General features: G+C 52.2%; 1 protein-coding gene across 1 annotated transcript in view; it reads left to right on the forward strand.

The window, feature by feature from the left end:
- Nucleotides 1-13,974, forward strand: part of LOC115485198 (uncharacterized) — a 2,106,330-nt gene that overhangs the window by 940,483 nt on the left and 1,151,873 nt on the right. Inside the window, 1 exon segment of the mRNA XM_050983901.1 lies at nt 1,389-1,976. Within this exon segment, the coding sequence (XP_050839858.1) occupies nt 1,389-1,976 (588 nt within the window).

Genomic DNA, 13,974 nt, shown 5'->3' on the forward strand with positions numbered 1-13,974 from the left:
CAGTGCCTAAACTCATTGTGTCAAAATAATGTTGCAAGCTGGTTAAAAAAATTGTTAAAGAGATGCCTCTGCACTGATTAAAGTGGTAATGAGACCAAATCCAACATGGATTTTATTGATCAGTAAATGTGAGGTAGAGAGAGATTAAAAGAAAGAGAAAAGTGGGAGAACAAGGGAGTGACAGGCACAGAGACCTCCCCTGGAGCAGGGCAAGTGTGACATTGTCCCCTGTGTGTGTGGCCTTCCTGGGGTGGGGGTTTTACACCTGAGCCAGTCTGGGTAAGGGGGGTGGTGTTCACCCCCCCAGCAGGGATTACCCCACTGTCTCAGGTTGCACTGTAAGATGTAACCAAAACCATGTTTTCAGTCACCATCTCCATAAACTGCTAAAAACAGGTGGGGCAGAGTTCTTTATCTCTTCCATGACTCAGCCCTGATAACGCCCTCCAGGGGAGGTATCTTCTGTGAATGGGCCATTGAGTGTCCCTGCAGAACTGATAAAATTACATCCTCCCATTGTGGGATGCTCCACCCAGGGGGAGGAACCAAGCATTCCTACCTGGATATAAGCTGAGGCTTGGAACACCAGGAGCACCTTGCCTACTGCATTCCCAGAGGACAAGAGCTCCATAACCACCCCGGACCTTCAGAGGAAGACCAGACCCTTCTACAGGATCACTGCTTCGAGAGAATCACGTTCATCACTCCAACAGGACTGCAGCCACCATTTAATGGGACTGCTACCAGCCCTCTGACCAACAGGGTGTCAGGTTGTATCCTGACTCTGTCAGCTTAAGTGAGTATTTCTGTGTCATTGCTTTGATCTTAATTTTCTTACTAAATTGTAGTTCTGGCTTAGACTTTCCCACAGGTTTCCCCTAAACCAGTACAAAACTCAATGTTTTCATCCCTTGTTTTCCTCCCAAAACAGGATATCCCATTCCCAAACGTTTGCCAGATAGAGGAGAAGGCTGCGAGGAACATGAGGATGACCCAGGACACTCAGGCAGGTGAGGAGGAAGTCAGTGCCCCTTTCCCCCTCTCTCCTGCTCCATCTCCCAGCCCAGCATGGCCCCCGGCTGCAGGACAGCCCTGCTGCTGACTCCGTCCTGCCGGGGATGCACTGGGGGGATCTCCTTCCCTTTCCCTGTGGCAAGGAGGAAAATCCCATCCTCTCCTTGTCCTTCCTCCCCCACGGAAGGAGCTAAGGATGGTGATCAGGGAGGACCAATCCTCACAGCAGAACCTCATGGAAGAGGTGGTTTTGAGTGTCTCCATGGCACAGGAATCCAACATGGAGGAAATGCTAGAGAGATCCCCCATGAGGAGGGGCTACCAACACAGCCCAGGGTGCTCTGAGGAGGAAAGACCCGCCCTGAGCCAGGAAGGTGGGAAGAGCTTCAGCCAGAGCTCAGAGCTGGCAGTCCGTGAGCAGCTTCATGGTGGGGAGAAGCCCCACAAGTGCTTGGAGTGTGGGAAGAGCTTCAGGCACAGCTCTGACCTGATCCAGCACCAGATGATCCACACTGGGGAATGGCCCTACGAGTGTGGGGACTGTGGGAAGGGCTTCAGCTGCAGATCCATGCTTGTGACCCACCAACGCATCCACACAGAGGAGAGGCCCTACGAGTGTCCCGAGTGTCAGAAGAGGTTTCAGACCAGCTCCACTCTTGCCAGGCACCAGCACATTCACTCAGAGGAGAGGCCCTTCCACTGCCCCGACTGCGGGAAGGGCTTCAAGCGCAACTTCCACCTCGTCAGACACCAGCGCATCCACACTGGGGAGAGGCCCTATGAGTGTTCCCAGTGTAGGAAGAGGTTTCAGACCAGCTCCAATCTCCACCTGCATGAGCGCATTCATGCAGAGGAGAGGCCCTTCCACTGCCCTGACTGCGGGAAGGGATTCAAACACAACTTCAGCCTCGTCAGGCACCGGCGCATCCACACTGGGGAGAGGCCCTACGAGTGTCCCCAGTGTGGGAAGAGCTTCACCCAGAGCTCTGACTTAACCAAACACCAATGGAAGCACCGGTAAGGGAAGCCCTGCCAATGCCCCAACTGCAGAAGAGTTTCATGCACTGCTGCAGCTTCATGTCCCATTGGAGAACCCACATTGGGAGTCGCCCTGGTGATCCATGTTCCCCATGACCCATGCTGGGAAGACACCTGTCCGTGTTCTTGCCCCTGCCCATGACATGACATGGGATTGAAGCACATGTGGGTCAGGCCATGTTGTGACATTACATTCACTCCCTCCTCAGGTCATTGCCAGGGGCAGGAAAGGGACTCTCTCTCTCCCCGAGGAGAAGGGTGTCCTTTCCAGGGGGAAATACGTTGCTGGGAAGAGCCAGGCAGTTGTGTTGTAGTTTTCCCTAGAAATAGTTTTTCTTATCCCTTCTGTTATCAGTATTGTTTCTGTTCCTGTTTGTTCTTTATCTTGTTGCTGTTGCCAATAAAGTGTTCTTTTCCCAGCCCGGGATCTTTTCCTTTTGTGATTTCCATGGGAGGCTGGATTGCAGCAAGTGGCAGAGCAGTTTTAGCGGGACCAGGAAATTGGGGAATCCCATTCCTGAACCCCAGCCCATGGAAACCGAGCATCCCAGCTGGTCCCAGCCCTGGTTGCCATGGCAACAGCCTTGGGAGTGGGTGCCTGGCTGGGGCTGTGGGAACCTCTTCCCTCTGGTGCCCAGGGACGGGAGTGGAGGGAACGGCTGCAGCTGAGTCGGGGCAGGCTTAGGTTGGATCTCAGGAAAAGGTTTTTCCCCAGAGGCTGCTGGGGCCCTGCCCAGGCTCCCCAGGGAAGGGTCCCAGCTCCAGGGCTCTCTGAGCTCCAGCAGCGTTTGGACAGCGCTGCCAGGCCCAGGCTGGCATTGTTGGGGTGTCCTGTGCAGGTCCAGCAGTTGGACTCGAGGATCCTGATGGGTCCCTCCCAACTCAGCCAATTCTGTGGTTCTGGGATCTCATGAGACCAGGGATGGGACTGCCAATGGTTGCCATGGCAACGGGCTCTGGCTGCAGGCCTGAGCTGGTGTCCATGGCAACCACCCCTGGCATGGGGTCTCCATGGAGCTTCCCAGGGACTGAGCAAAGCAACAGGGGGCTGGTGATGGTTGCCATGGAAACTGACCATAGCAACAGGGGGCTGGTGATGGTTGCCATGGAAACTGACTATAGCAACAGGGGGCTGGTGATGGCTGCCTGCTGAGGATCACAGGCCCTCAGAGGGGTTCCATGGGTACTTTCCAAGAGTCTCCAGGCTGTTCAAGAGCTGGAATGTCACAGGCAGAGACAGGGACTCCATGGAGACCTCCCAGGGCTTTCTGGGGATGGTAAAGAGCCGTGTGGTCACAGGCAGTCACAGCCATTCCATGGTGACATCCCAGGGGACCTTGGGCTGCAAAGGCACCAATCTGGCACAGGCACTGATGGGGGCTCCACGGTGACATCCCAGGAGTGCCCAGGCTGCCAAAGAGCCAGGATGTCCCAGACACTCCCAGGGGTTCCAGTCATAGGCAGAATGGGAGCTTCAGGCAAAGTTTATTAGGGAAGGTCCTGTTGGGTCACGAGGTGCAGAAAGGATCCCCAATAGCCCCCACAGATCCCCAAATATCACCTTTGAATCAGAGGTGACACAGACTCAGATCAAAAGGCTAAGGGCTTAAAGCCACCCGTTTTTTCAATCCTCTGCTTTTATATCTTGGTTTGCAGCAGGTGAGCCTCACTGGTCATTTAATCAACACATTTCACATGATTGGCCAATTAAGACAACATCCTTCAGTAAATAACTTTATGGTAAAAAGCCAACTTATTACAAGCATTGTCAGGGCACCAGGTATTGATGTTTGTTTTATGCTGGGCCCTTCCGGGGGCTCCCAGTGTGGGGAAACCCTCCTGTAACAGTTCTGTCTCAGGTAAAAGGATATGCACGGGATTTTTTTGTCTTTGGCTTCTTGTTTATTGTTATCTTATCTAAAGTTTTGCATGCTGTGCACACCAGGCTCAGCATGCTGGAAAAGCACCACAAAATGGCTCTAAAACGTACAGTTTCAAGGTCTTTTAAAGCTGTCTCATCCAATTAATTCTTAAAATGTTCATTATTTCTCCTTATCTACCAATAACTCATCCCTTGACTGTCCACATAACCTCTGCACTGTGCTTTCCTTGACCAATCACCCTGTGACACCAACACTGCAGAAAATTGAGTAGATGAAGAAGAAGACAGGGACTACACCCAAGTTCCTCCATCTTGCTTCCTATCTATAACCATACTAAAAAACCCAAAACTTAAATTTCTCTCCCAAGTGACATACTATATACACTCTATTATCTATTTCAAGCTTTGGTAAATTTTAACCTACCTCAAATGCTTGGAAGTCCTCTCCATGGGTGAAGGTGAAAGGCAGCATTTCTCTGGGGGTCAGGACACTTCAGAGCAGACAGAGAAATATTCCCTGTGCCCTGGGTTTCCACATGTTTAACCTAAAATCCTTTAACCCTTAACATGTGAAGTTACCCAAAAACGTTCCAAGTAAGTAGGATTAGAAGGAGAAGAAATAGAGAACAACAGAAAGACAGAAGATCTATAGAAAGGCACGCACATAGGTACCAACTGCTCAGGTTCCAGCATTGCCACCAGAAGAACCCCAGGAGAAGGCAGGACCCAGACCATGGGCAGCCTTTTTGCTCTGGCTTTTAACCTATTGGGCCTTCATGGCCCCGCCCCTGGGGTGGGACTGCCAGCTGCTTGTCCAATCAGAGTCAGGGTAGGCGCCAGGTGCTAGTGCTTGATTGATTGACAGCTGAGCCAATCAGAGCTGTGTTTCCATGGCCTGTTGTTTGATTGATTGACAGCTCAGTCAATCAGAGTTGTGTCAGCACAGCCCCCTGCTGTGTGATTGACAGCTCTGCCAGGCCAGGGCTGGGGGCGGGGCTCTGTCCCACCACAAACCAAGGCCTGACCCGGCCCTGGGCCCACTCGGGCATTCCGAGCATCCCAAGGTGTCTCGGGACATCGATCTCATCCAGCCCCTGACAACAACCACGGTGACACTACGGAACCTCATGGAACCAAGGGGCCTCATGGAATCAAGGAGACCATTGTGAAACTCCGAGGCCCCAAGGAACCAAGGGTCCATGGTGACCTTGTGGAACCCAGATTGTCCCAGAGGAGCCATTGTGACTCAGCGAGGGTGCATGGAGCCGAGGGGCCATAGTGACACATCAGGTGGTTCCACAAAGCCATTGAGACATTGCAAGGCCTCATGGAAGCACGGGGCCATTGTGACACTGCAGAAGCAAGGGGAACATTGTGAACTCCAGGGCCTCATGGAACCAAGGAGACCATTGTGACACCGTGGTGTCCCACAAAACCAAGGAAACGTGGAACAGGTCTGGCTGGCTGGGCCTGCTGGGGACACCTGACAGGTCCGGCTGACCATGGCATGTTGAGGGCTGCTTCTCATCTGCCCCTGAAGCCCTGGGGCTCTGGGCTTTCCTTCCTATGGGAGAGAACTGTCCTTCTCCTCCAGGGGCCCGTGGCCAGATCTAAGATTCCTCCTCCAAATTTCCTTATATGCAAAGATTGTTCCCAGATGAAATCTTCCAGGAGAGACAGATCTGGCTGCCTTGGCCACCCGGGGACCACCTGTCATCTGCCTTTGAAAAACTGGGACCATGTGCTTTTCTTTGTTATAAGAAAAACCATCCATCTCGACCAGAGACCCATTGACAAAATTGGGCATCGGTCTCCAGAATTGTCTATATGCAAGCTCCCAGAAAAAAAGGTGCAAGGACAGAAAAGAGGCTGGCCTTGGCTTCCTGAGGGCTGGCACTCATCTGCCTCTGAAACACTGGAGCTCTGTGCTTTCCTTAATAATGGCAAGAACTCTTCTTCCTGTCAAGACACGCATGGCCAAAATGGAGATTTCCCCTCCAAAATGCCCAATGTCCAAGGATAGACCCATGACAAAAGGTTCCAGGAGAGACAGGTCTGGCTGGCTTGGCCTAAGGGCGGTCACCTGTAATCTTCCAGAACACCTGGACTTTGTGCTTTTCTTTCCTATAGGAAAGAACCATCCATCTTGACCATGTGCTCATGGCCAAAACAGGGATTCCACCTCCAAAACTCTGAATACCCAAGGATTGCTCCCAAGTGAAAGCTGCCAGGACAGAAAGGTCTGTCTGCCCTTGGCCTCTTGAGGGCTGTCTGTCACCTGCTTTCAAAACACTGGGGCTCAGGTGCTTTCCTTCCTATGGGAAATAACTGTCCTATTTCTCAAGGTGTCTGTGATCAAAATTAAGGTGTCCCCACCCAAATTCCATATATGCAAGGATTCCTCCATGTCAAAAGCTGCCAGGGCAAACTGGTCTGGCTGGCTTGGCCTCCCAGGGGCCACCTGACAGGTCTGGCTAATGTTGGAATGTCAAGGGCTGCCTCTCATCAGCTCCTGGAGCACTGGGGCTCTGTGCTTTTCTTGCTATGGAAAAGAACCATCCTTCTTTTCCGAAGCCATCACCAAAATTGGTAAAAAATTTCCGTAAAAAATTTCCTCTATGCAAGAGTATCAAGAGTATCTCTCAGAACAAAACCTGCCAGCTCTGGCTGGCCTTGGCCTCTGGTGGTCGCCTCTCATCTACCCCTGAAACACGGGGGCCCTCTTCCTTCTTTCCTATGGAAAAGAACCAGCTTTCATGTCCAAGACCCATGGCCAACATTCAATTTGACCTCCCAAATTCCATCTATCCAAGGATTGCTCCCAGACAAATTAGCCAGGACAGACAGATCAGGCTGGTTCTGTCCTCTGGTGATTTTCTCAGACTATGAGTGAATGTTTTCATTTGAAAACACCTTGGGGAGGGCCCAGGGATCTCCCAAGGTGGGGTTTTGAGGCCTCAGGCACATGACCACTACATACGGAAAAGGAGCTCTGTGCTCTATGCTGTTGTGGTGGTTTTGCATCACAGAAGTGATGTCCTAAGAGAAGCTGCTAGCAGATTCCTCTGTGTCTGACAAAAAACCCAATCAGTAATTAGCTTTGAGAACTGACAATCTGTTAAACCACTAAGGAAACTGTACATGGCTCTGTGAAGAAAAATGTTAAAGATGAAAAAGCCTGGGAGAGTCTCTTTCCCTTCTGGCTGGCACAGAGGTACCAAGGCTGACCCAGCCCCGTCTCAGCCAGGGCAGCCCAGGCAGCTCCTGCCGTGGGGCCGGGCCCCTTCCCAGGGACCCCGCCAGGCCCCATCGGCTGCCGGGCAGGGCAGGGGAGGCCGCGGGGCCGAGGCCGGGCCGGGCCATGGCTGCAGTTCCAACATCTGGGCACTGCTGAGCCCTGCCCCGCCGCCAGCCCGGGCCGAGCCAGGATCCGCCTGGCCCCAGGAGCAGCCCCGGGCCGGGCCGGCTCGGCCAAGGTTCTGCCACCGCTGGGGTTCACCCACAACCCCCGGGCAGGGGGAGGAGAAGCCATCGGCCCTGGCCGTGCTGCTGCTGTGTTCTGGCCTGGCTGCTGAGATCCTGGCCCTGCCCCAGCGCGGCCCATCCTGACACCGCCCCAGCACAGCCACTGCAGAAACCTCCATGGTAAAACAGCTCCGGCCCAAGGACTGAGCCCGGCCGGGGTCATGGAACCATCTGCAGGCCCTGGGTGAGATATGAACTCTGTCAGTGCTTCCATCCTCCCTCGAGTGAGAGAAAAGGACAAAGTGCAGGCACATAGAGGAGCAACATGAAGACGCTGAGGTCAGTGAATAGGAAGATGAGTTGCAGATGGGAGGGATGAGGAGATGCCTTGATCTTGGGGCGGAAAATCCTCTTGTAAAGCTATGGAGAAGGATGTAATTGATAGATCAAACTCTCCTTGTCCCTATAATGCATTGAAAAGTATGGGGAGATGACTTGTTCAGCAAAGGCCTCCATGCTGAAGGAAGCAAATGTTGAAGTACCTGTGACCCCATGAGAAGTTTGAACAGAGAAAGAGAGAAGGGTGATGAGATCCTGTGCTCTCAAGAAGAGAGAACCTCTCTTCTCAGAGATGAAGATGATTTTAGAAATAGATGAAGAGAACCTCTGTTCTTGAACATCTTGTCTTTAATACCCCATAAGTTGACATGACCCATAAACATTCCTGTGGGAAAATCTGTGAAAAAATGGAAGGGACTACATGATTGCAGATGTTTCCTGGCAGCTGCTTTTCATAGTAATTGAGAGCCACAATAGAACTGTTTTCTCCTGTAGAAGTCTCCATAGCATGAAAGTGACTCCTCTCCCTAAGTGAACTGAAGAATACTATTCTAGAGGTCGTAAAGTGACTGAAAATTTTAGGTTTCGTATCTTTATATTGTCAGTAAGAAAGAAGATTTTGTAGGGAGAGGATAAGAGTTCTGAGTATTTTGTTCTGATTCTTATTGGTCGTTCTACTAGTTATTGCTAATAAACTCTTTGTTATGCACTTTTAAAGTTTTGAACCCACTTTGTCTTTTTCCTAATCCTATCTCACAGCAGGAATTGAGTAAGGATATTCTAGAGCGTGCACTGGAAATTAACCAACACTTAACCCACCACACTGATTCATGCATTGGCTGAGAAATCTCAAACAAAAACTGGTACAGAAAACATCCCGATGAACTGCATGGGAGCAGGGGAAATCAAGGCAGAGCCATGGTTTGTCAGGACTTGCTTGATCCTAATGAGCCCCATGGTGCATTTGGAGCTGAGCCCTTGAACATCAGAGCCTGAGAGGAGATTGCACAAACCTTTCCAGGAGTCAAAGTCAGAAGAAACACCCAAAGGGTCTCAAAGCATTAATGGGTCCAAGTGAGGCCCATTCCTACACAGGCTCCTCATGAACGCCATGGAGGAGAAAATTGCAGGCCAGGATGGCACAAAAATGTCTCAGAGATTCAGAGTGGAAAGGAAAATCCAAAGTACCTTAAACGCCTTTAATATCTAAAGGTATTATTGAGCCCTACTGAGTGTCAGTACAAAGCTCTCAAGGGACTCATTAAAGCAGGTCATTGGTCATGATTGCACAAACCTCTCACAGAGTCTGTATCAAAAGGGAAACACCGAGTACCTTAAAATAACTGAAGTACCTGGAAGCATTAATGAGCCCCACTGAGTGTTGTTACTGACAAAGCCTCTCCAGGGACTAATTACAGCAGATAATTGGAGGCCATGATTGCACAAACCTCTCAGAGACTCCAAGGCAAAAGCCAAACCCAAAGTCCTTTGAAAAACCTGCAGTCCTGTGAACATGATGGAGCCCCCAGGGCCATTGCTGAGCAAAGCTCCCCAGGGACTCCTTCCAGCAGATCCTTGAGGCCACTGGGATGTGGGCTAGGGGGGGATGCTGAGGGCAGGACAAGGGGCTGACAGTGCCCAGCCTGGCTGGGGCTGTGCCAGGAGGCCCCAGTGCCTCAGGACAAGGTGTCTCCTCCCAGCCCTTGGTGGCACAGACCCTGCTGTGCCCCAGGGCACCAAGACTTGGCTTCTCTTTGTCCCCACCTCTCATCACTGCCTCCAGTTCTCTGCTCTGCCTGGGGCCTGGGGACACTTTCTCAGTGGTGTCCCTCAGTGGGACCCATTAAAAGTGAAAGAAACTTTGGAGTTGGATTCTGACTTGGAGTTCTGGAGAGGTTTCATCAGCTCCCTCTCAGGGACTGATGTTCAGGGCCTGAGCACAAAGCCCTGAGAGATCTATTAAAGTCCTTCTGCTGGGTCGGTGCAGCTGCTGAGCTGGTCTGGGCTCCTGGCACAGAGGGATCTCCTGGTAACCAAGAAATCCTTCAAAAGCACATTTCTCTTGATGAGCAGCTCTTCTGCCAGCCCAGCAGGGCTGGGGCACTGCCTGCAGCCACCCTGGGCACAGCACAGAGGCACAGAGAGCTTCAATCAGTCAGGGCTGGGAAGGTGCTGAGAAGTGCCTGGGGCACAATCACTGCCAGCCCTTGGCACAGGAACCTCTGGCTGCAGGACAATGCAGCTGCAGCTCCTGGAGCCATCTCCTAAAGCTGGAACATCCCAATGCCTGCAGACCCTGTGAGTACATTCTCTGATTGTCTCTTGTGCAGAGCAGCCAGGCGTGCCCAGGGCTGTCCTGCAGAGCAGGGTCCTGCAGCCCAGGGCGCTGTGCTGGGGCAGGGACTCTGCTGCCTGCCAGGGACAGCTCTCAGCCAGCCCTGGCAGCTGCTCCCAGCACTGGGGAGCAAGACCTGGGTGGCAGGAGACAGCTAGTAAGGCTTGGAATTGTTCTCCTTGTGTGATGAGAATAGTGCAGTGTTCAGGACTGCTCCCAGCATGGCATTTAACTTAAGAATGTTACCAAGTAGATTATACAGGGAGCAATGAGAGGCAGGGGCTGCATGAAAGGAGAATTCCTGCTTTATTAATCTACTGCTCGGGGTTAACTTGATGGGAAATTGCACATAGATATTCATCTCTCATTTCAGGCTGAGAAAAATAAAAAAGTTTTCTGTCAGATCTGAATAAACCAGGCAATGACAGGAATTGGCACAGGGCCCCTCAAAGGCAGCATCAATGTCACTTTTCCAGCCTCCTCAGGGTAACTCTGATGTTGCCATCAGAGCCTGCAGAGCCAGAGCTGCCACTGGGCAGTGCCTGAGCTGGGAAGGGTCTGCAGGGCAGAGCTGAGCCCCCATGGCTGGGCTGGGCTCTGGCAGCACTGGCAGGGCCCAGCCCTGGGCACAGGGAAGCAGCTGCTGGCAGGGACAGCTCCAGGCAGCAGAGCCCTGGGAAGGCAGTAGCAGGGAAAGTACCCCCAAGCTGTGCTGGGATATTTAAAGTCCTCTCCAAACCCAACTATTCCATGATGACTTTCTTCACAGATCCTCATGCCACAGCACCGCAAATGTCCAACAGCAGCTCCATCAGCCACTTCCTCCTGCTGGCATTGGCAGACACGCGGCAGCTGCAGCTCCTGCACTTCTGCCTCTTGCTGGCCATCTCCCTGGCTGCCCTCCTGGGCAACGGCCTCATCATCAGCGCCGTAGCCTGCGGCCACCACCTGCACACGCCCATGTTCTTCTTCCTGCTCAACCTGGCCCTCACTGACCTGGGCTCCATCTGCACCACTGTCCCCAAAGCCATGCACAATTCCCTCTGGGACACCAGGACCATCTCCTACACAGCATGTGCAGCTCAGGTTTTTCTGCTGATCTTCTTCATGGGAGCAGAATATTTTCTCCTCACTGCTATGTGCTACGACCGCTACGTGTCCATTTGCAAACCCCTGCACTACGGGACCTTCCTGGGCAGCAGAGCTTGTGCCCACATGGCAGCAGCTGCCTGGGCCAGTGCCTTTCTCAATGCTCTTCTGCAAATGGCCAATACATTTTCCCTGCCCCTGTGTCATGGTAATCGCCTGGGCCAGTTCTTCTGTGAAATCCCTGCGATTCTCAAGCTTTCCTGCTCACACTCAAAGTTCAGGGAACTCGGGCTTCTTGTGTTTTCGACTTGTCTAACATTTGGATGTTTTGTGTTCATTGTTTTCTCCTATGTGCAGATCTTCAGGGCTGTGCTGAGGATCCCCTCTGAGCAGGGACGGCACAAAGCCTTTTCCACCTGCCTCCCTCACCTGGCTGTGCTCTCCCTGTTCCTCAGCACTGGAATATTTGCTCACCTGAAGCCCCCCTCCATGTCCTCCCCATCCCTGGATCTGGCCCTGTCAGTTCTGTACGCGGTGGTGCCTCCAGCCCTGAACCCCCTCATCTACAGCCTGAGGAACCAGGAGCTCAAGGCTGCAGTGTGGAGACTCATGACTGGATGGTTTCAGAAACATTAAACTGCTAGACAATTTCTTCAAATCACTTGTAATAAAAGTCATCTTTGATATTCTTGTGTGATTCATTTTGGAGTGGTTTTGTTTTGTTTTGTTTTATTTTACTTTTTTAATCTTGTCCACAAAGAAATGTCATGGTTTATGCCATTTTTCATTTTGTTTCTCTCCACCTTCCCTGTGCCCATAGACTGTGTCAATGAGGGGCTGCGCTCTCGGTGCCTTTAAAGGAACTAAACGATCTCCCAGAAAAATTTCCTGATGAAATCCCTTTTTGTTGCCTTCTCTGGAGCTGCAGCAGCAATGTCTGTGTGCAGAGCTGGGGGCAGATCAGTGCTGGCACAGCAGCTGTGCCCAGCAGCAGCAGCACTTGGTGTTGCAGTGCTGCTCCCGTGGCCCTGCCCCGCTGCCCTGGTGGCCCTGGTGTTGCTGTAGGGCCTGAGTGCTCTCGGGGCCGGGCACAGTTCTGAGGGTGGCAGTGCCAGGGCTGCAGCAGGGACAGGCCATGGGCACTGCTGGGGCAGCGCTGACACCTCAGGCCAGGGCCTGGGGGCTCCAGGCTCCTTGCCCAGGCTCTCTCAAGAACACGCCCAGGCCAATGCTCAGCACAGAAAACCCCTGTTAGCAGTCGCAAGGTTCTGGGTGGTACAGATAAAACAGTTCTCTGCATTTTTCCTAAATCAATACATTCACGTTTAATACACTTCTGAAATCTTTCTAATTAACCACAGAAGGAGTGAAAACTTCAGTAATTCTCAGGAGATTTTCTTGTTTGGGTATTTTGCAAAATTGTTTATGAGCCTTCGTCACTGAATTCCTGAACTGAAGACTTCATTAAAGAAGAGTAATAAAAGTCATGTTGAGTAGAAAAAGTTTTAGTTAGTAAAAAAAAAAAAGTTTTACTTTAGGGCTAAAAGTATTACTCTGGAGTAGGAAAATTCATCAGCAGCCTCCAAGTGGCTGAGGACCCATCCCCATGACAGCAGCAGTGAACAGAAATGGGCACAGCTTTGTGGCTGCCCCAGCTCTGGGATGGGCCCTGGGCCTGGAGCAGGAGCAGCTCTGGAGGGCCCCAAGGCCGGGGCTCTTGTGCTGCCCTGGGCAGGTGGGATGGCAGCAGGGGCTGCAGAGCTCTCAGCACCTCAGCCAGAGGGGAGCAGGGCACCCAGGGAGCCTCCTTGTGCCTTGGCCAAGCCCCTTCCCCCATGGCTGGGGCTGAGTCCTGTGGCAGCTGCAGCTGCTGCTGTGCCCTTGCCAGGGGCTGAGGCCGTGGGGCAGTGCCCAGAGCAGCCTGGCCTGAGCAGAGCTGTGGGGCCAGAGCCGGCTGGGCTGGGCTGGGGAGAGGCCCTTGGTGCTGCCCAGAGCTCAGGGCAGCTGGGAGAGCTTGCAGAGAGTGTCCATCTCAGCCGGGCTGAGCATGCAGGGACCAAGAAGAGCAGCCCAGGGTCCACAGGTTCTCTGTGTGGGAGCTGAGCTTGTGACTCCCTGAGCCCTCCCAAGTGCTGGGGCTGCACCTCCAGCTCCAGAGGAGATGTGACAGATCGGGGCAGAGACAAATAATCCCTGCTGGATTTATTCTTGCGTTTGCTCATACAGGTGACCTGGATCCATGTTCTGTGTCAGATAATGCTGGGAAAGGGATAAGAATAATATTTTTTCGTTGAAAATAATATTTCATGCATAATTCACAATGCAAAAAAAAAAAAAAGACATATGATCAGAGAGGCATGTGAGTATTTCAGAGGATGAGAAATGTATGGAGGTTCCAGTAGTCAAACCTTTTCAAATACTTTCTTCAGGGCTTCCTTGAGATGTGAGGTGATCAACAGGGGCTAAGACCAGCCAGACTTGTCTCTCCTGGCAGCTTTTGTCTGGGAGAACCCTTATAGGGTTCTGCCCTTATAAGGCATACAGGGAATTTTACAGGGGGAGTAAAAACTCCAGCTGTGGGCACCTGAAACGACAGATGGTTCTTTTCTGTAGGAAGGAAAGCTTGGGGCCCCAGTTCTCCAGGGGCTGATGAGAGGCAGCCCTCAACATTCCAAGATCAGGTGGATCTGTCAGGTGGCCCCTGGGAGGCCAAGCCAGCCAGACCTGTTCCATGTTCCCTTGGTTTCATGGAGCTCTGCAGTGTCACAATGTTTTCCTCGCTTCTGAAGTGTCACAATGACCCTGTGCTTTC

Source organism: Serinus canaria, chromosome 25 (genome assembly GCF_022539315.1).
Source record: "Serinus canaria isolate serCan28SL12 chromosome 25, serCan2020, whole genome shotgun sequence".
In the NCBI taxonomy this organism is placed as follows: domain Eukaryota; kingdom Metazoa; phylum Chordata; class Aves; order Passeriformes; family Fringillidae; genus Serinus; species Serinus canaria.